We start from the raw sequence: 26,566 nt of genomic DNA on the forward strand, positions 1-26,566 counted from the left end.
TTTGCATATTATAAAGTTTTTTTTTTATTTAAAAAAAGTACCAAAACGTAAAAAATACAAAACGACGTAAAACGAAATACCGTTATAAAGTGATATTCTGAGCCATTATTTTCAAAAGTGACATTTTGAGTCATTTAATATTCATAAATGACATTTTGGGTCATTTAATACTCATAAATGACATTTTGGTCCTTGTTCTTAGTCCTGCTGGGCATTCTTCATTTATATGCGATTGAAAAAACCTGAACTGAAAATCAGTGAAGTCTATAGGGTTTACAGGATGGGACACAGCTCCAAGAAGAAAAAACGCGGCGGTGGTGGGAGGCGGAGCAAGGGCAGCAGAGCTGATCACAATTCTCTTCATTCCGACGGTAACGAACTTCTCTCCGAGGAAATTACTGCTCTGTAAGTCTCCCTTCTCCATATCCTGTTCTCTATTTTATTTATCGAAAACGGAAACCAAACCGAAACCGATAATCACTTTGCGAAATATAATAATATCAAAAACCGAAACCAAACCGAAACATATAGTGCGAAATATAATGATATTGGAATCAACCTTATTAGTAACAGGAATATCGAAAACCTAATTGCCAGTTGGTTAATGTGTAAAAGAAATTATCACTGAGGAGCTTATAACATATTCTAATGTCCTCGGGATAATTATGATTTGCAAAATGTACTCGGATAAATCAATAGCAACATCTGTGTTGTTGATATTAAAAATTGGCTTTCAATTACGGGAGCTGAATTGTTACAGTACTGGTTATTCACAGTAATATACTAACATTTCCTTGTGGCGATATAGATACTGGTCGGTTGAGTTTAAGTTTGGGGAATAGAATCTGGATTACTTTTTAAGGCTTATTGTTTAATACAATTGATTTAACTCTACAAATGACAAACGGGGTTATTAGTATGTGTGAACAGATTTAAGTGAATAATGTTGTATGTATTCATTAACTCAGGGTTTTTTGGTGAATCGTAGTGTTTGTTTGCTGAATTCAGTGTATCTATATGTTAGATTTTGAGAGTTCGTCTTTTTAAAGTTTGTGGTGGAACGTGACTTATTTTTGGCAGTTTTCTTTTCATTAATGAGATTTTAATTGTTAATTTTGGGTCATATATTTTTCGTTTGCATCATATTGTTTATTCTTAATGATTAAGGTCTATATTGTAGTATGTGATGCTATTCTTTTTGATAGATTTTATTACCTGCAGGCTTATATTTGAGTAGCCATTATTAGGTACATTCAGTTTGCGTGATAGTAACATTTTATTGCCCTGCTTAATGTTAAAATTTACGAATACTGTGAAGAAAATTTACCACAGACATGATTTTAATTGTAATATATTGTTAGTGTAAAGGTATATGTGATGTGCAGGTGTGCAATATTCCAGGATGACTGCAGAATAATTTCAGATTCTCCTCCGCAAGTTAGTATTAATCTCAGGTCGTGAATAGAATAACTACTTATGACACTTACCGAGCGTTTCCTTTTGTATTATTATACTAAATTTCAACAACTGAAAAGCAGGCCATACTCGAAGGATATGGGTTATGAGGAGTTGGATATTTCTGCTCTTCTTTCAGTTAGGTTTGTTAATTCCTGTTAGTTTTCTGGAAATCATGTGCATACCACTATGCTGATGTTTTCTGGTTTATCTATATTACCCTCCCAGATATTTACCTGGATATCCTTTCAAGTGCCCGAAGCTGCAGATAAGTCCAGAAAAAGGTTTATCGAAATCAGAATGTGATAAGCTACTACAATTGCTTTATGACCAAGTAGGGGGTGACTACTTGTTGAATAAAGCTCTATTAAGAAGATTTCATGATATAGTTATATGCTGTCATTATTTTGGCACATAGGATATGTTTAATACTTGTTGTCAATTTCAATGTAGAACTTCAATCAAGTTCTTAATTGTATTTGTACTACTGGACATGCTCTAATCGTATCTTCTTAGTCCTTAAGAGTCATATTCTAAAACTTTAAAGAAAAAAGAATAAAAGATAGATGCAGAATAAAGTTAACTATATCCTACTTCATTAACTTTCCTGAGAAATGAAAATTCCAAGCGTTGATTAGGACCGCCTGGTTTGCCTCTAAATCAAAATAATTTTTATCTTGAACGAACCTACAATAATATCAGGCTACTCCACAAGATTTTTAGGCGTCATTAGAAATATATAAATTACCTTGTCTACAATATTATGCTGCATCTGCAGCTACAGTCCTCTTGCTGATTCTAAGGATTGTTTTGGTTAAGATTCATAGTCAACCCAATGGTCTAATACTACCTCAATTATGTATTTAAATAATTTCAGTGTGAGAGCTTTTGCTCAACTTTCTGTTCTTATTCCCAAGCAGCTAATTGTTTGTACGGGTATTGTCCATTTCTATCCATGCACTACTTTTCCTGTACTTGTTTATGCTTTACATTCATTAGTTCCGCGTGTTGCAAATCTTCCTGTAACTTTCTTCTTCAAAGAGGAAGTTTAAGAATGCTTGTTTCGGTATTATGTGTGCAAGTCTTTAAGTACATATCAATTTTTTATTGTTTACTATTCTAAGTCGCCTTTACTGTCGAGTCTTTTACCCTATAAAAATTTGTTACAATATCAGGCTAATTCTAATGCCCGAGAAGGACGTGTTATGATTTACAATTTAGTAGAAGCTGCTCAAGAGTTTTTGTCTGAGATTCCTCCGGTTGGGAAATTGCATGAATCGGTAAGTCTTGCATAGGAGATAAAATATTTTTGTCCAAGAAGTCAAGATTCAGAGGATTTGACCATTATATATTCTAGCTTATACCAGTGTGACGCACATCTTAAAAGTAAATTTTAATTTTAATTTTTATGTAATTAATTTGAATTATTACTGTATTTTATTAAAATCACCACCAAAGCCTACAAACTGGTTGGTTTTTATTTTCTCCTTATGTGGTGGCAACCTTCTTATCCTATCTTTGTAATCTATGTTTTAATTTGTAGAAAGATATGTTTATTATATCATCATTAGTACTTGTCAATTTTGGAATTCTAAAATTTTAAATTACTCTGTGACAATCTTCTTATTACAATCAAATGATAAGGCTAGACCTATAGAAATTCTACACTTATGACAACTCTCTTACTCTTATTTATAGATCGAATCATTTTTAACTTCTTATGTAATTAATATATTAGTATTAATATTTCATTCTTGTAAAAAATTTGGTGTTTCATATTAATTAGTTTTCTTTCTTTTTTCTCTTTACGTGGTTACAACCTCCTTATTACTTATTAGATATAATTTCTTTTCTTTAAATGATTTTTTTGATTAATTAAAATATTTCTAATGTTCTATAATCCCTATTTGTCGCCGATTTTAGAATTTTAAATCTTTTCCTTCATATATATTAGATTTGATTCAATTTCTTATATTTGCTACTATTGTTTAATTGGTTATGAAATATATTTATATATGAACTAGAACTAAAAAATAAAGTTAGGAGTCCTATACACTTAATAGTTAATACTAACCCCTACTAAGAAATACACGCGTTAATATGATAAATAGAATTTTGAATAGAAATAGTTTGTAATGGTGATTGTAGGATTTAGGTACTCTTCCTACCAAGAAACTAGCTCTCCATTACAAATAAATTTTGTTGTATTTGTGAATATAATCTGAGTGAATAGAAAAAGTAGATCTGTATTATTGCTGAAAATGAACAAATGTTCCTATCGAACATTGCAAGTATATAAAACTTTCCGTATCTCTGATCTAAAAAAAATTCTCGGATGAAACATGAACACGATAAATTAATACTTACTAGATTGTTTCACCGATAGGTATATTAATATTAGCTGAGCTGTTTAATTAGAGATAAGAATACATATTGATATTTATAGTTTTATACACTCTAAGCTGCTCTTTTGTTTATACGTTCCTCTTAATGTATTGCACTATTGTTAGATTTTGATGTTCCGGTAGTTTCAATTTTGTCTATATGCTGTTTCATTTCAGGCACCAGGAAAAAATAGCATGATCTCTGTAGATGAACCAACAATATTTTTCGAAAAAGCTTGCTTGATACGAGGGCCTTTTGTTTATGGTTTCCTAGATCTTTTCAGTGGTTCGGGGGAGTCCTGGCAGTTTAGCCTTGCAATGGAAGATAGTAGGCACATAGACTCTACATTAGATGGTCGTCGACATGGGTATGGGACTCCAGAGAAGACAATTGGGCATGATGCGATGCCATCAGTTCAGGTGACTAAACAGGGTCCTCAACATAACCTTTCTGGAAAGACTGCTTTACGTAATGCTGCTGCAAAGTTGGAAATGCTCGATGAAAAGTGCGAAGAAGAAAGTAGTACAGATACATTCAGTGATCAACCAGAAGAATCAGATGGAAATGCTACTTCTAGTGAGGTTAATGCTTGTCGCTAATCTTTTGTTCAAGTAATATTTTGTTTTTATTTAAATTCCATGGTCCAAAGTGAAACTTGTAGAAAATCTGGACCAAATCAAAAATGATTTGGAATGTCTGTGCAATAGCTGTAGGAATTTTTTCCTAGTTCAGAGAAATTCTTAGGGATAGGAAGTAGTTCAGACTATTAACAGTCCTGTATGTGCCTATGTAAAGGCTTTATCTCCTATTATGTTGGTATAAAAGAAGAGTTTTCTCTATGTTTTCACCGCATCAGAGCTCAAGTTAGGAGAGGTCTTGAGCTAGATTCCCATTCCCACCTACCTCCAATGTTCTCAATTATTAATTTGGACACTTGAGGCAAATATAGACCCAAAAGATGGGCACTAAGTCCAGTCTTAACTTAAAAATGGGCTTTTGTGTTTGGGGAAGTGTTAAGGTAATATGATCCAGTCCTTTAGGTTTTAGAACCAGTAACTTAACAAAACTTTTTAATTTTTACTCATTAAATGCTAAAAAAATTATTGTCATCTTTGGGTTACTGCTTATTTTACATTACTCTGGCCCTTCGATATGTAATTCTTCTCTTCCCCTATCGAGAGTGGTTAAATTTTTTATTGCTGTACCACAATAATTCATTTTCTTAGTGATTGCTTCATCATTTTAAGCTTACTAGCATCACCTTTTCAATGCACATTTTATTTATTTATAGCTAAATTCTTATTTTTTTAGTTATAGGTTAATTTTACAAACATAAATTTATTTAAAAATTATGTATATTTGTAAAATATAGTTATTATATTTAAGACATTTACTATTAATAATTTAGTAAAGTAAAATGTGGAATCACTATACTTGATAATTAAAAATACTATTGCATAATTACTTATAATAGCCAGGATCAGATTATAGATGGTAGATACATGAAGCAAAAAAACAAAGGCTTGGTTTGAAATGTATGGAATAATGAATTATAATACATTTGCAATTTTAAAGAATATCAGTAGGAGTCTGTGTGCTTTATTCTTATGATTTGTGTATGGCTTCTCACAAACTACGATTGAGTATTCAACGTGTCCTTCAAATAGTAAGTGCAAGTTTCATCTATGTATACACAATACTCCACTGATTTTTACTCTTCTTTTAGATATTTCAAAATTTTATTTTCGAAAATCTAGTAATGAAGTTTTCTGGATCAGATCTAGTAATGAGTACAGTATTAATAGTTTCCAAAATTGAAATGATTCAGTAGTTTCTAATGTAAAACATAATAAGTGTAGAAATTAATAAAAAAATTCAAATTTTAATAGGTTTTTTAGGAATAAATATGAACAAAGGAGTATGAGTAACAGATTGTAGTTCTGATAGAATTGTAATTATTTTAATTTTTTTTATAATATATTATATAATAGTAATATATATTATAAACATAGCATGGGTGGTAGCCATGAACGGAAATAAGGTGCCTAATTAGGAGGAAGTGGGAATTTTTATTGAAATTTAGAGATGTCTCTCTCACAATAGATTTGTCTCATTGTCTGGTTTATCTAATCGAAATGTGTAATGTATTACAGAGAATCTGGGATGAGAGCTTATAAATTGTTCAATTTTGAAGTTAGAGAACTTTCAGTCTTTCACATACGAGTAATTACTTTAAATTGTTGAACTTTCAGTCGTTTAGATACAAGTAAGACTTTTATAAGTTAGAAGTAGTGCTCAAATAATTTGAAGCTGTAAAAAATTAAGAATGAACTGTCAATTGGAGTTCACAAATTTGTCTAAGTAATATACTATAAGTAGACTTTGCTGTAATAGAAAATTCGCGGCCAACGGAAAACTGATAAGCATTCTCTTTGAAGGTTTGATTAAAGGAATTTTGTTTTGCTGTAGTTGAATTGATCATGACACATTTCATTGATAGGTGATTTTGACCCCTAGTTTGTAACAGAGCCATTAATCTTGATGTCTTTCTTTAGGGTGATTCAGTCCACACCTGGAGTTGATTTGAGTCTAGCAGTATCCTACTTATTTTTGGCAATATAATATAATATCCAATTATTAAATATAATGTTCCATGTTCTATAGTATATTGTAATGTACATAACTTCGATGGAAGTTTGACTTTCCCAGAATGTATCCGTTGGATCTTGAGTGATATTACAACATTAGAGAATGGAGGAGAAGAGTTTGTGACTCGATTGTATTTTGTAAGGCAAGTTACTTTGTTTTCATACTGAAAGTTTAGTGGGGTCAACAAGGAATTACAGAAGTAGACGCTAGTTTGATATGTGATGTACTGGTGAATATAATAATATATGATCCAATTAAGGCCTCCTTGTAACACTCTAAAGTTTTAGTAGAGTCGGCTACGTAACATGGTAGCGATCAAAGCGAGGGGTCTGACATTCAATTCCTCCTATCTTTGGGGAAGAGTGTCGGGTATGAGTCTTCCCACCTCCCAATTGTTTTATTTTAATTGTTTGTTTGTCGTTGTCTTTTTGATTGTCCAGTCATACAAGTGAGGGTGAGTGTTGAATATAAAATGATGATTTAATTGTGGTCTCCTTTTAATATCTTAAGGTTTTGAGGGAGTTACTTAACATGTACTAACAACATGATTTCCTCAAAATTTCGCAGGATGCTTATGCAAATGAACATTTAGAAGAAACTGATAATGATCAAGAAAGTACTGAAGAATCAGTATCTTTATCTTCTACAATACATGATCAGTCATCCCAGACATGTGCACGAGATTTAGTTCTGGTATTTTTCCTATTTCTTCTCTTCTTTTATTCTGTGAGACTTGAGTGTAACATGTTCAACTCTTTTCTTTTGTAGGCTCACTTACTTCGGGTTGCTTGTGCTCCTAATGGCCCGTTAGCTGATGCTTTGCCAGAGATTACTTCAGAATTGTACAACCTAGGAGTCTGTAACTTAATAATTTTAGGAAACATGTTTTATAAACGTCGTAAGTGGTTTTTATCAGCCTTATTTTGACCGGTAATTTAATTTTTAGGTTGTCTCCCATGAAGTACGAGATCATGCTCTGAAGCCAGCTCCACTATTTGAGAGAATTTTTAACCATGCGTTTGCGCAACATATGGTTGTTATTTCAATCAGTAATTCATTATCATAAGCTAGATTGTGATTTTCCATGTAATGAAGATGCCATTTTCTGTTTTCCAATGCCATTAAGTAGGTTTCTTCCAAGAACAAACATTTTTGGATGGCTGCATCTGACATTGGAGAGCATAATTTATCAGCTACTTCAAGTTCACGTTATTTAAATGATTTTGAGGAGCTTCAACCTCTGGGTGAGAACTAATATTTTAAACCTGTTTAATTGCGCCTGCTTCTGTTAAAAGTATACTTCTGTAATTTGTTGTACTTTCTTTTGAACCTCTATGTTGTGTTAAAATTTTGGCAATGACAATTAGTTATATCCTTTCAGATGGCCATCTTAGATCTTTGTGAATGATCACACAGATTTTAACTTTAAGTAATTCTTAATACATGTCACAGAAAGGTTTGCAATAAATTGAATTTTGTCACAGCATGAGGAGAAAAAATCATTGTAGTATAACATACCGATAACTTGTAAGCTCTGTTTGTCTAACAAGATCAAACATTGGATATGGTGTATATCATAGTTATAAGATCAGCGTCCAAAGGCGAAGTGCACACTATATTGTAGCAACACATATTACGTAAAAACTCTATATTTATGCACAAAAATATGTAGTGGCTAAAACATGATATAATTCATAAATAATAACAACAACAACAACAACAATAATAATAATAATAAATTGAAAACAAGTCATATTAAGTTAATGTAATCATTAATGTGTTGAGATGCAACTTGTGTTTGTGTTCATGACAACGAAGACAGAAATAATTTCGCTAGAATACTGAGCATGTTATTTTTCTAAAAAAATGTAAATTTCTTCTTCATAAAGATTTTCAAAATCTTTATCAGGGTCTTCATTAAGATCCTCAACACCCTCAAATTCTTCTATGCATCACTAAACACCTTCTAAATGATGATGGTCCAGAGGAGACATTCTATCTTTCTTGGTGAAATTTGAGTTTCCATGTATTTTTGATTTAGAATATATATTATCTCAGTCTTTTGTGTAACCTTGTAGGTCACCTGGGTAGGTAAAGTCTAATAAATAATTTTAAGATGCAGTCATTATCAAATATATAATAATTTGAAGTTACAGGCATTTACAAAATTACAAATACACTTCGTAGCTGAACTAAAATTTTCAATTGTGGAGCTTTGCTTTTGATACCGGGTGGTAATGTTATTCTCTCTAGATTAGTGGGGGATTTTACTGCATACATTGTTGTAAAGGAACATGGAAATAATCTAGTTGGAGGAGGAATTGTTCAACAATTCGTGCAACTACTAACCATGTTTTTTATTACCTGAGATTCCCCTGCTTTGACATATTACTAACTTGCGTCAATCTTTGTGTTTCCATCTCATAAAAGATGAATGCATTGCTATATGCTTCCATTCATTGTCTATATCTGTTCATTGGAACTTCAACATCAGCTATGTTTGTCACCAGCAAAGAGTTACAACAATCATAGTCTTTTATGCTCATCTAATTCAAATGCAAACAAATATGAGTTGAATACCATAATAATATGTGTTCTTGCATCTTGTGATATAACTTTGGGGGAAGTTCTATGAGACGGTCCACAATTTTCTCCAGAAGTCTTCATACATGTTGCAGACCATAATATACTATATTATGTCTGTATGCTTTTAAGAACTACATAATGGAAATGGAGGGATTAGATCCTTGTCTAGTTGTACTCTCTGGGTTAATTAAGACCATGTTACAATCGTTTTTCCAGTTAAATTTGCCCACATTTTAAAGCATGTGTAATGAAGGTACATCCTAAAGATTCTTTCATACCTGGTGGCAGGTCAGGGTGGATTTGGGCATGTTGTGCTTTGCAAGAATAAGCTAGATGGAAGGCAGTATGCAATGAAAAAAATTCGCTTGAAGGACAAAAGCCCTCCAGTTAATGACAGAATAGTGAGGTAACTATTCTATCATGTAGAAGTTACAAATTTTAAATCTTGTTTTCCTTGTAAAATACTATGCATTTATTTCTAATGCTTTTAAAAGATGTCATGACAGTAGCTTGGCAAGGGTTTATATGTGTAGGGTTGAGCAGCAGTAAAGTAAGGGTGCAGTTTAAGCATTAGGATGTATGTAAGAGTGTTGGACGTGACATGTATATTGGATTATATGTTGTAGCAATAATTAAATTTAATACTCAAAGTTTTTGTTCAAAAAACATAAAACTTTTGTTTACTCAAGTGAAACATGTCGTAAGTAGTTTACAAATTGCATTTTTTTTAAATCTAAAATATACTATATACACATTTATAAGGCAATACAGAGGGAGAGTTTTCTTCTTTTCTTTTCTGTCTTTACATCCCAATTTCATCTCATACATGGTGTTTTCCTTGTTCAAAAGGTTCAAATTTCATATAGAGGATCTTAGACTGAATGATTATCATTTCTGAGTGTCCAAGTCGGGAAATCAAAGTTTAAGAGTCCGACGTATATTAGAACTTATATCCATAGTAGAGAGCGAGTCTCAGTCACAAAATTAAGAATGATTAGGGAGCTTAACTACTTTATCTGCAGTAAGTCGCTCGACTGGAGACTAAGTTGTTGACAGGTGGGCCTAGGCAAGGAATAGTCAAGGAGAAGTCGACCGTCTAATTCGATAATCTTGTTCCGATCTTAAATATTTTTTTTAATACCAGAGAATCGTTGTCTTACTATAAAAAATTCACTTATTTTACTTAAATGCTTAAAATGCAGTCCTCGGTATTGCACGGTGGAAACTAGTATTTGTAAGTTGTTGAGTGAGCTAAGAACAACAGACTTTCATTCAAAAAAGGGATAGAGTAAATATGCTAAATGTATCTCATTTTAAATACAGCTTGCGGGGCCTGAGAGTGACCCCAGGTTAGCTTTTTGAGGTTAAAAGCTTTTCATATAAAATGCAGGGTTATGTAAATTAGGAGGATGCATTCAATATTCACAAGGATGCCGTTCAGAATATATAATACAGATCGATATGACCTCAGAAAACTCCCTAAGGGTGACATTGGGGCCAGTTTTCTCTTAAGGAGTTTCTTTGTTTTGCCAAATTTGTATGCTTTCAAGCTTTTAGCTCTGTTTTTTACACTTTTTGGTGGTTTGCTTTGTTTGGGAGGTTGATCCTGTTCTTGTCCCTAAGCCCTGGGGTATGCCCCCTGTAGTTTGTTTTCTCTTATTTGTCATTGCATTTTTGTTTTAGCGAAACAAAAAGTTAGAGTTTTAGATATTTTACAAAAAGAATCTGTTTCTTAGTTTTAAGTGTTTAATGAAACATGAGCAGTACATCAATTAGAATTTTGATTTAAGAGTGAGTATGTGTATTTATATAGTAAGTAAGCCTCAGTAGTTTTATGAAAGATTCAATGTTCAGTAAGACATAATACACAGTATCGAAATGTGTTTCTCTTTATACTAGCCTAAACCCCGTGCGATACACGGTTTGTATAATAATTGTAATTTTATTATTTTATTTTAATGTTATATTAATTATATTTATTAAAAGAGTAAGCATGTATGAAGTATAGCCGAACATATCCTTTGTTATATTATAATAGTTATATTTAATGAAATTTAGGTCTTAAAATAATTGAATTCATAAACCGACCCAATAAGTGGGTTCCGAAAAATATAAAACCGTCCCAACGAATAGGTCATGTGTTTCAATTAAAATATTTTAATTTAGAACTATTTAGGTTAATCATAAGATTCAAATCTTTAACTGATTTATATAGTAATTATTACCATTATATCTAATCAAATATTTGGTTTATAAATTCCAAAGATTAGAATTTAAAGGAGCAAATTAATAGTGAGTTTGTTGGGTATTAAAGTGATTTTTTTTATTAGTGATGCTTTATCTTTAGAGATAATAACATGTTATTGTAAATGCTGATATGGATATCTTCATATAATTTTAGGTTTGGTAATAGCTCCAGAACCAATATTGCAAGTTCATGTCTAATTATATTCTTAGAACTTATAGTTTATTATAACATGTGTGATGCGCTTAGCCGTGTTTTAGCTATAAAGATTAATTATTTTTATATTAATTAGAATTAAAATATGAGTTATTAGTAATTGTAATGACTCTATTTGGAAGTTTAAAAATAGTTTCTTTAAACAAATTAGGTATTTGACTAATGAACCCTCTAATATTAGTGTTTTGATAGTTAGCTTTTTGAAATAGATTTTTGGTCTTAGAAAGCTAATTTTGAAAAAACTGTTCGGATGGGTTTTTTCAAGTAAATAATACAAAAAATTAATTAAAATATGTATTTAGTAAACAATTTTATTCGAAACAATTAATTCAATGATATAGTCAAAATAACCAACTCAGATAGTTCAAACGGCTATTTTAAATAGTTACAATTAACATCTAATTAATTATCAAACAGGGTCAATATTTAATTTTATAAAATATAATGTCAGGATTGAAAAAATAATTTTCATATAATTCTGAAAAATATACTGTATGTTTTATATGTTTCATATATTTCATATTATTCTATTGGAAAAAATCCGTTCCTCCTAGTTTTAGATCGAAGGTAGGGTTTTGTATTCATATGCAGGTTTATTCTCCGATGTACTTAACTCTCTTTTTTTGATAATTAATTTACCTGCCTTTTTGATTTGGTTCTTCGTTAATCATGTCTTTGGTGATGAACTTGAGAATCGACGAACTACATAAATTTATGAAGGTGATCAAGTTAGACTTGAGTAGTGTTTTACGGACAAATAATTTGTGTATGTATCTTTATATCAATTAAATTAATAGAATAAGTAGAAATATACTTCAATATTAATTAGCTTAGTATAATATTAATAAGGGTGGGAAGGTAATTTCAGCAAGTACCGACCGACCGACTACCAAATTTTTAATATTTCGTCTATTATAATATAGATTAGTATTTTTATAGTTGTTTTTATACTACATAAAACTTTGACTCCTCTTTATGTATATAAATTCTAAAGTGAATTTGATTTCTTTCTTGTTTAGTATTTGGTTACTGCTTCACCTCTTAATGGAACAAAATATGTCATTGCTTGGGTTGTTTTTTATGCCAAGATATCTACTCTGAAATGCAGGGAAGTGGCTACACTTTCCCGTCTTCAACACCAACATGTCGTACGTTATTATCAGGTAATTCTTTCTTGAAATTTTATACTACTTGAAATCCTTACATTCCCATAGACGTCTTTACTTGAATATTCGGTTTTCAGACATTAAATCATTAGACGACGTGCAGAAATATATCAAATAGCTCTTATTTATTTATTACCGTATGGTTCTCATTATTATGGGTATGAAAGCTAAACTTCATTCAGCGTGTCTATCAAAAGTTTCCTTGACATGACTGCTATCACTAGCAGGGTATCATTTAATCAAATTTCCATCTTGACTTGTTTATGTCATGTGCTCTAGTTTCTTGCTTATAGGCATTTAAGATGCAAAAAGGTAAAATACTTGTGCTGTTTTTGCAAACCAGATCAACGTCATATTATCTAAAAGGCAAATGGCGATAAATGACACAATATTATAGTTAGATAATATATATAATGTTTAACCTTCCGTTATGCAAGGTGGTTCAGGCACCACCTCACTATACCCAATGTACAAACATAACTTTCTTATTGAAGGAAATATGTCTCAGCTCTCAATTTCTGCCCGATAATAATAATAGTGAATAGAAATTGTCTGGATGGTCGGTCATAAGTTGGTTTCACAATATCAACCTTTAAGTTGTTTATCATTGATTTCGAAGCTTTGATTTTCTTGATAAATGGAAATCAATAGTGGCACATATTGGAAGTAGAAATGGAAATGGGAGAGTTTTTCCTAATAACAGAGTAAAATATCAATCCATTCATCAAATCCTCTGCTTATGCAAAGTCCTTTTGTAAAAAAATGGAGGTTTGTAACACGTAAAGAAATTCAAAGAACTAGTATGCATGTATTAATAATATTTCTCACCCTCTTCCAGTGATTAGATCTGAATCATGACAAAAATTACATACACATACATATATATGTTCCAGGCTTGGTTTGAAACAGGAGTTTTTGGCCACGACGATGGGCTGTGGGGTTCTGAAAGTGCAAGAAGCTCCAGTTTTAGCTACATAGATGCAAAGTCAACAGACTTTACAGAGAAAGACAAACTTGTGTCAACATATTTATATATTCAAATGGAGTATTGCCCAAGGTATTTTAACTTCTTCACCTTACATTGGTCATTTTTATTAGTGGTGCTGTTCTAACCTATTATTATAGAATTACTAGGTATAACAGTATAACATTACAAGTTGTTAATAAATGCCATGCTGAGTGGTGTTCAAGTTACCTACAAGTGTTTTTCTTAACACTCTTCATCAAGTGACTTGGGTATCATCAAACTTTGGATTTTGTTTAACAAAAAGAAACCCTTATCTATTCATTGCCCTAATATAAGAACCATATGGCGTCTCGGTTTACTTCACAAACATGTAGATAACGATTCTATTATAATAAACCAAGCACAAGGATCATACAGTTCTGAACTAACTTAAAATCTCAATTCAGGTAATGCACTTTATAAAATTTTACCTGCAGTATCTAATAACTAAGAAATAAACGGGTATGATACTCCAATATCTCCCAGCTTCTTGTATTTAGTAAGTTGTGATAATTGCCTTAATCTCGATAAATCATTGTGGGCAGTATGTCTGAAACTAGACTTTAAACCTGATATGAAGGGGCACATAAAATGTAATATTCTGTCCGGATTTGTGCTATTACGGCCATACAATAGTTATTACATCAAAAAATAATAGGAATATAGTTGTTAGATAGTCTCCGTAGCGGCCACACAACTCTGGACTTATGTGAGCTCTCAAAGGTGCATTTGGCCGAAATCTTATAAATTATACCTCTATACTTATCAACTATTCAAAAATCAAAGTAATTCATATACTCTAGTTATATCTAAATAATTTGCGCCCAATTCAGTTACTTCAGGCCGTGATAAACAAATTATGCTTCATTAATAGATCACTTGTAATAAGAATAGAAACACTACAAACATTATTATTTAATGAAATCATTGCTATGTTTCTGAGGTCAATGCTATTATTTAGCAAAGTGTAATGTTGAACACAGAAAATTGAGATATAACCTGCAAATGATAAAACATTGAAAAATATTAATAATTAATTTCTTAAACCATATTATATTACTAGAAAAACAGAGATAAACAATCAAATGTTGTTATAAATTATAATATATATGTTTTCTATAGGTTTGGAATTATGATATATGTTTAGGACCCAACTTCGAAATGTTCCTGGATCCATGCCATTGACTGAAGGGTTTGTTATGTGTGCATTTTACTTGTCTCTTGTATTTTTTTTGTAATTGACATTTAGATTCATGATCCTATATGTATTCTTAGTTTAGTTAGTTATTTGCCAACGAGTTTAACTTTTGTACTTTCAAATGTTTGATAAAGGACCCTTCGACAGATGTTTGAATCTTATGATCATATTGACAAGGAACTAGCATGGCATTTATCCCGACAAATTGTAGAAGGCCTCGCACATATTCATGGACAAGGAATTATACATCGCGATTTGACCCCAAATAATATCTTTTTTGATGCTCGCAATGATATTAAGATTGGGGATTTTGGTCTTGGTAACATTTACTTCACTTCTTTCTGTGTGCTATGTTGTATTCAATTGTTGAACTTGATGATATTTCATGACTCCTGCAATGTGATATACAAGTCTGTATATCAGGTATTATATGCCTTATGGAGATAAGGTGTCCATACGGCTAAAAGGCATTCGAAATATATGTAAAATAATATACCTGTATATAAAAAGTCATGCACAGTAGTCATTACACAAGTCCATATAAATATTAGATGTCGCCCATTGGCCATTGCTCACCTGCAACACCCGGTTTGGTATAACACGGAGGAAAATTACTAAACACGTGTTACGCATCCGTGGAATAATCAGTATATATAAGGATGTATATTAATACAATCAGTACATAAAAAGATGAACTGAAGGATAACTTAAGAAGAAGTTGAATGAGAAGTGAATGGGTAGCTAGTCAATTTTTTAGTCATTTACAGATTTGGGCATGTTGGGCTCCTCGGGGGTGCAAAATACCAGTAATCGACAAAGTCTCGGTATACTACAACTTCTATGGCAATCTAGGCATCTGCGTCCAAAAACACTAAAGATCGCAAAAGTTTCACCGTACTAAAATATCTACGGAGATCTAGATGCCGTAAGATTTTTCCTGCCATGGTTACGCCATAACAGTGATTTACATGCCCTTTTTCTCTGGTCTCTTCAAGTTTAGATTAGGTGCATATTATTAATCTTAAATGTAGACGTCTTGGCTTCTATCATAACACAATATTGGGTAGAACAAAACTGGTCATGTTTGACACATATGCTCCAGCTTGAGGTGGAGTGTTAGACTTAGAATGTTAGGATATGGAACTTGCAGTTTAAGTGTTTAGTATAGTCCCTATAGTCAAGTTCCAACTCATGTCCTTTCGTCTTATTACCATTTGTGTGTTTTGGGTTTTAGGGTAAGTACATAAGGACTTCTATGTATTCCCAGAATCCTGGGTGGATAATTTAATACAATGGTAGATTACAAAATAATAGGATTTCGTGATAAATATAATATTTTCGGCTGACCACCGCTGCCTTGCGGGCAGGCGGTGAGTTGAAGGGCCAATCCTTAATAGGTACTTAGATGAAATCTTATGACTTATCCATGCTAGTGTAAAATCTTTTCAAATTAGAGTGCATCATTTTGTTCTTGATTGTAATATTTCTTCTCTTTTATGTCTTTTAGCAAAGTTTTTGAAGCTTGAGCAACTGGAACAAGACCTGGATCTTGCAGAGACACCAGGGGTATCAGTTGATGGTACTGGGCGTGTTGGGACATACTTCTATACTGCACCAGAAATTGAGCAAGGGTGGGTAAAGATCAACGAGAAGGTATATCTTCTGTCCATATGTACCTGTAAACTTCTTTTTGTAACGGGAAAGCTTAGCTTTTCTTTATCTTTCTTGGCAGGCAGACATGTACAGCTTTGGGATTGTGTTTCTTGAGCTGTGGCATCCATTTAGTACAGCTATGGAGCGACACATTGTCCTATCTGACCTTAAACAGAAGGGAGAACTTCCTTCTGATTGGGTTGCTGAATTTCCAGAGCAAGCAATGTTATTACGTCGCTTGATGTCTCCGAGTCCATCAGATCGTCCATCAGCAACAGAACTCCTCAAACATGTTTTCCCTCCTCGAATGGAATACGATCTGGTTGATAGTAAGTAATTACCATGTTTTTTTTTAATATTTTTTTGGAAATATGTAACTTCTACAAGGATCTCAAGTATCATCGTTGTCCTAAGAGTATAGGTAATATTATAGAAATATTATTATAATGCATTAAATGTACATTTAATTTAATCCAACTTGGCCACTGTGCACTGTTAAATCAAATCTATCACTTCGCCTACCGTGCTTGCAAATGGATAACAAAGTATGTATAGTGCAGAAACATGTTCTCAGAGGGTAATTCTGTCAATAGCCAATGCCTACAAAATGAATAAAACCACAAAATATACCAAAGTTCATCCTAAGCTAATTTACTTTAGACCTTTAACTAATTCTCTAACACTTGAGTACTTATATTTTTGATTGGTGGGTGGTAGTCGGCTTTTCTTTGACTTAATTGTAATGTTTTTAAATTGATGTTGGTGGATAAGTGTCGGCATCGGTTTCCAGAGCAAACTTGTAGCCATTGTTTGTAGTCGGAGAAAAAATGGAATATTTAATGAGATTGGAATTCAGGTGTCAATTTTTTAGGTGGCTTGAATTGACAAAAGCCATTGTGTGAAGAAAGTTAAGTGTTGAGATGACTTGGATTTGTCAAAGTGGTGGAATTGCGGGGGTAATTTTTTAACAGGTGTAAAATTTGCGGAATAGGTTTATATGACTGTCAATTTTTGTGTTTCTGATGGAGATAGTTAGACGAAGATTAGAGGAGCATTTTAGAATTTAAATTACTGAACATGGTTGAGAATAAAAGATGTTAACTCTCAAAAAGCTTAAGAAATTCATCCGTGGTTTCCCATTAGAACAGAGAGTATCTCATGTATTTTAGTGAAAGACGAAGCTACATAGCATCTTATTATTATTCAAATCATAATTCTGAGAATTTTTTCTGCAAGGCATATTGCTAAAATTTGAAAAATGTTAGAACTAGGGAAAAATACCGACCTGACACTATGGCTTGATAGAAACCATGAACAAATTTAACAGCTTGTAAAGTACAAAATTTTCAATGATTTGGAATTACAGTACAAATGCTCTATTAGAAAATTCGGCAAGGGAAGTACTAGCTGGTGTTTGGCAGAGGGCTAGTTATGCATTTTATTTTTTGATAAACAGTAAGATTGCTACATGACATCTGTAAACAAATAGTTATATTTGGTCTTATCCTTGCAAGTTCTGATTGGTGGTTCTTACCCATGAAGCTGGCTAAACTGTTTACGGATATGCATGTATTTTATGATGTATTTCGGCATTAAATATATGTAAAGTCTAATGCACATGATTGACTAATCAGTGTATTTCGCATAGTGTGGGAATACTTGAATTCTTCAAATATTAGTATATGGGAATTCGGATGCAGGCGTACGGCACCACCCTGACAAACACAGTGTGTCTACACATATAGAGCAAGGGGTGCTACAGTGGCAAAATTATACAAAAATTATCGACAAGATAAATAAATAATAGAACTAAGATGTATGTTTGTGTCAGATCGTCTGTTTCTAACTAAGAAATTTATGATATATAACATTAATTAACATGTAATAAATGATTGAATTAATAATTTCTTTTACTTTTTGTAAATCGCGTAGTCCGTAGACCGCATATCTTCTTGGAGATCTTTCGTATATGATGCAAACATTAACAGTAAGCAAGATAAAATTGAAATTGTTTGTGTTGTTGGATTGTAGATAATTGTTGACACCATTTCATTGTTGCTTATCCATTTTATCTTTCTTGTAATTATTTTCTCTAAAAGCAGTTGATACATAACTTGATTATCTTTGTTCTGCTTGTGCAGATATTCTGCGAAAGATGCATACCTCAGAGGACACCAGTATTAGGGATAAAATTGTCAATGCTATCTTTGACGAGGATATGGTAGGACCAAAGGCACGCCAAGAAAACTTTGATGCACCAAAGTTGATAGAACATGACACATCTATTCAATACACAGAACTAGACACTGCAGTACGTGATCAGATTGTGGAATTTACCGTAGAAGTGTTTAAGCAGCATTGTGCTAAACATATGGAGATATTACCTATGCAACTGCTGGGCAGTAGTTCGCAACTTGAAAGGTTACCTCGCTCATAGTTCAGTTTGTTACTTTTAATCGATGGAATATTTGTTTTACACTTTCACATTTAAGCCACTTAAGCTTACATATTCTACTTGTACTAAATAGGAAGACTGTGAAACTTTTATCCAATGAGGGGGACATGATTGAGCTTTGCCAGGAGCTGCGCTTGCCCTTTGTTAATTGGGTTGTTGCAAACCAGGTATGCCATATAGATCAACATGTGATTTTTCATTTCATGTTCATATTTTTTTATAAACTTAAATGTGGTTTCTGCACTCTGGTATCAAATTAATTGAGGTGTAAAGTGCTTTTTGTGTAATTGCAGTTAGTGTCTCGGACCACTAACTCTATATAGAGTTAAGTGTAATACAACTTGTAATCTACTCTATATTCGACCCTATTAGTCGGCGGTCATATAACTACTTAGTAGTCTTAATTATACAGTTGCAGCTGAGCTGATAATTATCACATTTTTTTGTTTCTTAATTGTTGCAGAAGACTGCTTACAAACGGTATGAAGTATGTTGTGTATATCGTCGAGCAATTGGTCATTCACCACCAAATCGGTACCTTCAGGTCTTGATTGCATTTCATTACTAAAAACTCCATTAGCTATTTATCGATCATGTAAAAGAACCGTCTGAACACTTTTCAATTTAATATTTTTTATTGTCTGCAGGGAGATTTGGATATAATTGGAGGTGCCCCTGCACTAACAGAAGCTGAAATCATCAAGGTACTCTAATTTTCTCTCTCTCCCTCTCCCTCTCCCTCTCCCTACCTCTCTCTGCAAAAAAACACTATTGAAGTGCAGAATTGTTCATATCTCTGTTACCTATACTCGTCAATTTTGCCTTCATTCCCATGTCGACCGTATATGACGTGGGTGTGGGATCTGAAGCTGCAAACTTCAACGTGCAAGCAATCTTGTTCAAAATGATTTACAAGGTTTCACGATAACTTGTTAAAGAGGGATGTCCATAGAGTGCTACTTCACGTTATCCTTTTAATTTATGCTATATATTTGACATAAACAGTTATGTATATTTTTTTTCTATTTGTAGAAAACACTAATTTACAACTGTAAAAGATATAAAAGTTGGTATAATTTCAATTATATATGAAGGTTATATGTCGAATCCCTGTACCCGTTTCCAATTTGGATCTGTATCCACGAATCCTAATTTTTGGAAACTAAGAGTCTGCACTTGGAAACTGCACCCGGGTCCAACTCCTATATCGGATTTCCGGGTAACATTGGTTCATATACTTATGATGTGGTACCTGTAAAGTAACTTCGAAGGATTTCTTCATTCATGTAGGAGGATACTTGAAAATTCTTATGCTCAATGATGAGTTGTTACAAGATGCTTAGATAATACTCCCTCTGTCCCATTGAATTTTATACGTTACTTTTCGGCACGTTTTTCAATGCTCATTTAAAACATAACTCCACAATATTTTTAATTTTTTTCCCTGAATAAAAGTTTTATGTTTAAACTTTTATTCAAAAGAAAATAAAATTAAAAAAACATTATGAAACTATACTTTGTAGAAGCCTCGAAATACGTGCAAATAGTGAACGTATACAATTCCATGGGACGGAGGTAGTATAAAAGTTCATTTCTTAGAGGGATTTTTGCGCTCAAGGCTGTAGAGCCTTATCGAGCTGCATCGCCCATGTGTAAATTGAACCCTATATTATCGTTCATGTTACTTCTGTCACACATGTTTCTTTAAATAAGATATCCTTGCTTGGTGCTCAATCTGTTAAACAAATAGGGTAGGCATGTATCCCTTTGGGCTGGAGAAGAATTACACCTCTATAAAAAATTTGACCTTTATGAGGATGTGTGTGTTTGTGTATGATTTTTTTACTACGAATAGCTCTGTCAATATATTTTAAATGTCACAATCATTTATCTTCGCATTTGCAGGCTGCAATGAGCATTATAAGGAACTGTTTTCATCCAGAATTATGTGATATTCATCTAAATCACGGGGACTTGCTGGATGCATTATGGTCATGGATAGGAATTAAAGACGAATATAGGCACAAAGTAGCGGAGGTATTATAATAATTAGCATAAAGTGCGCATTTTATTTGATTATTCCCAGTAAAAGGCTATCATAGAGTGTTTTGTGTTTTTTAACCAAGTAAATTGCCACACATATATTTTGCATGCGGTAAAACTATTGCAAAATTTGTAAAAAATATAACTTTTTCTAGTGTCAGGTATCGCTGTGCATATGAAAATTAAGATTTTGTAGCCTGTTGTGATTCCAAAGTATTTATGCTTTCTGTATAATTGTCGTGGACTGCAAATCTCTGCCCATTAAAATATAGATAGAGTGACCAACACCTGGCCCTTTCAACATTTAATTTAAAAAGCTCTGATATGTGCACGCAAGGCTTATGGTCTTATCTACATTTTCACTTGCAGCTTCTGTCTATGTTGGGCTCTTTGCGTCCGCAATCTCCTGAAAGAAAGTTGAAGTGGGGTCTTATTAGGCAGCAACTTCGACAGGTTAGTAGTAATTATGGAGTTTCTAGAAATCTGCTTAGCAGAAAGTCTGGAGTACTGTAAAATGTTTTTAAATACTTTTCTACTCTATGTTGGGTTATTACTTTGGAAAATAAATTACTTACTGCAAATCTATCGTGTGCTGCCCTGATAAATTCAGAAAATTTTAATAAATTAGTGTTCTCAATATGTGTACGCAAAGATGAATAAATAATATTAGGTGAATTAGTATTTGCATTGTTAAATTGACATTATCTGCCGTAAGGCGTCACATAGGAATTCTTTTAAATTGTAAAAGATATTCTTGTAAATCTCTATGAAGATTTTGGTGCAAACTTAAAACCCATGAAACCTTTTCAAATTTATGTCAAACTCATCATTCAGAAATTTTGTTCATCTAATTTAATGTGTCAAAAATTACAAATAAATGCAAGTAAAACCCTAAGGATATTTAATGGACGTATTGAATATGTACGGGAGCGAGTAGGCTTCGAGCACAAAAGAGCTAAAGTGGGTTTACGCCCGAACAGCTCACTTAGAAATGCTTTTGTAAAGGGCCTTCCAGTGAGAACTCCCCTTGAAACAGGCATTCTTATGAATCCTACCACCGAACATGGGCTCCCACCAGAAAGTCCATAACAGCCCAATACAACAAAACCTTCTAGAAGAGGAGAAATCCTGCAAGGGAAGTGATTGCGGAAGTTACTTATCCTCCAAGCTAACAATCGTACCTCTCTGAGGAACTTTGACTAGAGCCCTAGTTTCTGAAGCCTAAAACTTTTAAGTGTTGATCTTTCCATTTTCGTTTTGGTTGTAAATAAATATATTGTGGAATTTAGTATTACTATCCATGAGAGATTAGGTTTTTAGTTCATAATTCCCCTTTTCACTTCCATATTCTTATGCAACATGTATACCCTGATGTTAATTACTTCATCATTTGCAGGAGCTTAATTTGACAGAAGCTGCTGTGAATAAACTGCATACTGTGGGGTTACGCTTCTGTGGGGATGCAGATCAGGCCCTTCCTAGATTGAGAGGTGCTCTTCCAGCTGGTATGTTGCCATTCGCTGATAATATATCAATTCAGTGATTTAGTACATTTTACTTAAAAGAGCTACCGCTGCAGATAAGGCTACACGCAAAGCACTTGATGAATTAGTAGAGCTTGTTAGTTACTTGAGAGTCTGGAAGATTGATAAGCACGTTTACATAGATCCCCTTATGCCACCAACTGAGAGTTATCACAGGAATTATTTTTTCAGGTATTAAATTTATAATTGTTCTACATTTTTTATATATAGAAATTAATAGAGTTCTTTGCTCCTTCAATCTATCTAATAACTGACTGTCCTTTTACATTGAGTTCTTGTTGGTTTTGGAAATTAATGGGGTAGACAAATAAATAAGAGTATCTTATATACACAACTTCTATTATCTTTCCATTGTCAAGGCACAAAACTAATCACCCAGTTTACCTCTTTCTATGACAGTTCTCCTCTTGGTTATGTCCAGTTGACAGCATGTAAATATTTATATACACACACACACACTCACGTCCCTGCTGAGACTTCAAAACATCATACTGTTTCACGCTGCTGAACTGGATTGATGTTTTGTTCTTAACAAAGCTTATTCGCCTCCTTACATTATTATAGTAAGAATATAATTTACTCTGTTCCTAAAAAAGATCATATAATGACCCTCTATATTAAACAAAATACCTTATAATTTTTGAATTGATAAATAATTAATTGTTGTAATACAAGGCAAGAGAATAAAGTTTCTTTTTCAAATCTAGTATGGTAAATATACAACTTGCGGTAGCGGACGAGGCTAAGGGATGCTCTGAATTGGTCACTTTTCTGTTTCAGCATAACTCGGCTATTGTCCTGCTGTACTTTTTTTTTTGAATGCATAATTGATACAGTATGGAATCTGTAAACACTTTTTTAAGAGCAACTACATGTATTTCGAACCTTGTTAAAAACAATATTCTTTTCCATAGAAACTAGGGGTCTAACGAATAGCAGTTTACACCATAAACTGTATACATCTTGATTGTGATTAAATTTAAATACCCCTCCGTCCCTTTTTAGTTGTCATGTTGTGACTTTTGATGGTCAAATTGACCGAACTTTGACTACTATTTTTTTGTCAAAACTTTGACTAAGATTTAAGTATATTATATAATTGAAATTATTTTCAAGAATTATATCATTAAAACTATAACCAATCTATTATATTATGTAATTTTCAGTTTTTAAAATAAGAAACGAATAAGTTTTAATCATTGGTCAAACGTTGGTCAATTTGACCACTGAAAAGTCAAATGTGACAACTAAAAAGGGGCGGAGGGGTACTTTTGTGGGTAAATCATTTGCAGTACATGAATGCTTAGTGGAGCTCTTTTGTAGCTTTATTTGGTGATTGCTAAATTAAGAGGGTCTGATTGTTTAAATAGATTTAATTTTATTTTGAGTGATTAACTTCTCCTGTTATAAAGCTAATACATACATCTCTTCTTTGTAGATTTTTTTGAGGAAGGATAACAATTCTGGTTCGCTTGTGGAAGGAACTCTCCTTGCAGTTGGCGGTCGTTATGACCACCTGATTCACAATTTATGGAGTAAAAGTAATGTAGGTTACTCTTCAATGGTTTTAGATGTATTTTGTATAAAATATAAGCATGAAATGTAGTCAATGTCTGTGAAAGATAGCATGACTAGGAAATGTAGTTCTTTGGCATATTAGTTCGACTTGTACTTATCTATGACAATCACGTGATTGTGTTGGTCACTGATACATTTTTTTAACTAAACCATTCGCTCATACTTAGTTTTACTTGAACACACAACCTGGGTAGTGTTACACTGTCCATGCTCTCTTCTGCTTTTGATTCTCTTTACCTTTTTTTCCAGAAATCAAATCCTCCAGGTGCTGTTGGGACCAGCCTTGCTCTTGAGACAATAATTCAACACTGTTCAGTTGAAGTAAAATCTTTCAGGTGCCTATTCATAACATTTTAACAAAGCAAAAAAGTTTAGCGCCCGACTTCAATCATACATGATATGTCTTTTTTTTCAAATTGTGTTAATGCAGGAATGATGCGACAAGTAGTGTTTTAGTTTGCTCAAGAGGAGGTGGTGGTTTGCTAAAGGAACGAATGGAGCTTGTTGCTGAACTATGGGAGGAAAAAATCAAGGTTAGTCTTAGATTTTTATAATTGAATATTATGGCTGCAATCTGAAGGCAATCTAAAGGTTAAAGTATTATAGGGTTCTTATACTGAATGCCTTATCAGGCTGAGTTTGTTCCGACATTTGATCCAAGCCTTACAGAGCAATATGAGTATGCAAATGAGCGTGATATTCGATGTCTTGTGATCTTTACAGAAATGAGTGTATCAGAAAAAGGTTCAGTCCAGGTAAAATATCCTATGTAAGGCTTTGTTTGCGACTGTTTTTTACTCTGTTCATGTAAGAACAGGTATTTAGATAATTACGTCAGACTTCCAACATTTGTAATTGTAATATTTATTTTTCATTATTTTCCTTTTTCATAGTAACTACTGTCATAAATGTAGTATTGCTTCGAATGTTGTAAGCAAATCTATCAGTTTTGTTCTCAGGTTCGTCATCTGGAACTGAAAAGGGCCAAAGAAGTTGATAGAGAAAACCTGGCTAAGTTTCTGTCTGATGCATTAGCCTCCCAGTTTAGGAACCCATCCATGTGGACATAGGCCACTTTTCTAAAAGATTGTTCTTGAAGTTTGCATGCGTGCCTTTTTCCTTTATAACGATCCGTGAGCTTTATATATATTGTTTATATAAGCTGACTCATTCCGTTGGTGCATATTTTTGATGGAGTTGTTAAGTTGTGCATTTGTGCTTCATAGATATGCTCACTTGTTTGAAGGGTTGTTGACATTGCAGGGTGAGCCAGTGAGGTATGATTGTCGTTTCTTTTATACCTGCTTATTATTTTAATTATCATTTGAGTGTTAATGTAAGTTTTAATATCATGTAAGGCAAACATTCTATCACATTTAAGCTAGTGGTTAAAGGACTTCTACAATTTAGGTGAAATTTTTCATGAAATCATGTCGTGGTTGGCAGTTGGCACTGGTTAATTAAAATTACTTGGGGTTTATAATTGGAGGAATTTTATCATGGGACCATGCTGTGCTGTTGTTTCTAGGAACAGTACTACAGTTAGCCCCTATTTATCCGGTTGAAGTGTCGACCCGTGTTGTATCTACTATTGAACATTACACACTCCTATTATAACAGACAGCATTGTTGGTGTGTGTGCGTGTGTGTGTGTCTGTATGGATAGCAGATATGTAATCCTGTTGAATGTATCAGGGTTTGCCAGATGATAAAATCCTGTTGAATGTATCAGGGTTTGCCAGATGATAAAAAAGAAGATATACATCATACGCACAGAGACGTATCAGGACTCCTAGCAAAACAGAAGGGGTTCTGGCTTTGTGCATTTCATGCAATTTGATTTTGTGATATAATACAAGTTACTAGTTCATTGTGTACAAGATCATAATGCACATAGGCAGAGGGTGTACATAGATCTAGATCTGAAAAGAGGAGAGCTGTTATTAATGGGGCTTAAGAATAGATACTTTCTATCTTCTTGGTTGAACTCGAAGATGCCAGGTTAGGTTTCCATATCTTCATGTAAAAACAAAAATTATGTTATTCCTGTTATATGTTTCAATCATGTTCATTTTATAGTTACATCAATGGCTATCCAAGCATGTAAAGCTGTTGCAGAATTAGCATTAGATACACAAATTAGTTGTTTTTTCATCTCCTTTTTTGTAGTATAATGGTGGCTATATCTAGGGGAAGTGTCAAATTAGCACATTGGAGCATATCAAATTACCACTGTTACAGATTTATTTAATTTTACTGGGATTTTTACAGGGAAACTTGATTACGTGTTCACTACATTTTTTTCCCACAAACACGGAAAATGACTTTTATTTATATAACATAGATTTATTGATGCAGGTTATCTTAATGGGTTTCCAATCCTTAAA

General features: G+C 32.9%; 1 protein-coding gene across 1 annotated transcript; it reads left to right on the plus strand.

Annotated features, from left to right (window-relative positions):
* The first annotated feature begins 200 nt into the window (after positions 1-200).
* On the plus strand, positions 201-26,333 carry LOC141701242 (eIF-2-alpha kinase GCN2-like). Its single transcript, XM_074504924.1, has 31 exons — positions 201-405; positions 1,386-1,454; positions 1,539-1,598; positions 1,684-1,789; positions 2,631-2,735; positions 4,017-4,421; positions 7,057-7,182; positions 7,258-7,344; positions 7,436-7,522; positions 7,619-7,733; positions 9,364-9,481; positions 12,645-12,699; positions 13,596-13,759; positions 15,041-15,225; positions 16,414-16,559; positions 16,639-16,888; positions 18,701-18,980; positions 19,088-19,181; positions 19,478-19,558; positions 19,662-19,718; positions 20,920-21,051; positions 21,427-21,510; positions 22,454-22,562; positions 22,637-22,772; positions 23,438-23,447; positions 24,040-24,147; positions 24,429-24,514; positions 24,610-24,712; positions 24,812-24,934; positions 25,139-25,456; positions 25,912-26,333. Exons 1-30 carry the CDS (start codon positions 227-229, stop codon positions 25,247-25,249), a joined length of 3,771 nt encoding a protein of 1,256 aa, XP_074361025.1. The 5' UTR covers positions 201-226; the 3' UTR covers positions 25,250-25,456; positions 25,912-26,333.
* The last annotated feature ends 233 nt before the right edge of the window (positions 26,334-26,566 follow it).

This window comes from Apium graveolens, unplaced genomic scaffold (assembly GCF_009905375.1).
Source record: "Apium graveolens cultivar Ventura unplaced genomic scaffold, ASM990537v1 ctg3625, whole genome shotgun sequence".
NCBI classification, from domain to species: Eukaryota; Viridiplantae; Streptophyta; class Magnoliopsida; order Apiales; family Apiaceae; genus Apium; species Apium graveolens.

Coding starts and splice junctions, on each gene's coding strand:
- LOC141701242 (XM_074504924.1), top strand. CDS start 227: ATGCGATTGAAAAAACCTGAACTGAAAATCAGTGAAGTCTATAGGGTT. Junction 7,183..7,257: donor GTGCACGAGATTTAGTTCTG/GTATTTTTCCTA, acceptor TTTCTTTTGTAG/GCTCACTTACTTCGGGTTGC. Junction 19,719..20,919: donor CAGAAGCTGAAATCATCAAG/GTACTCTAATTT, acceptor TCGCATTTGCAG/GCTGCAATGAGCATTATAAG.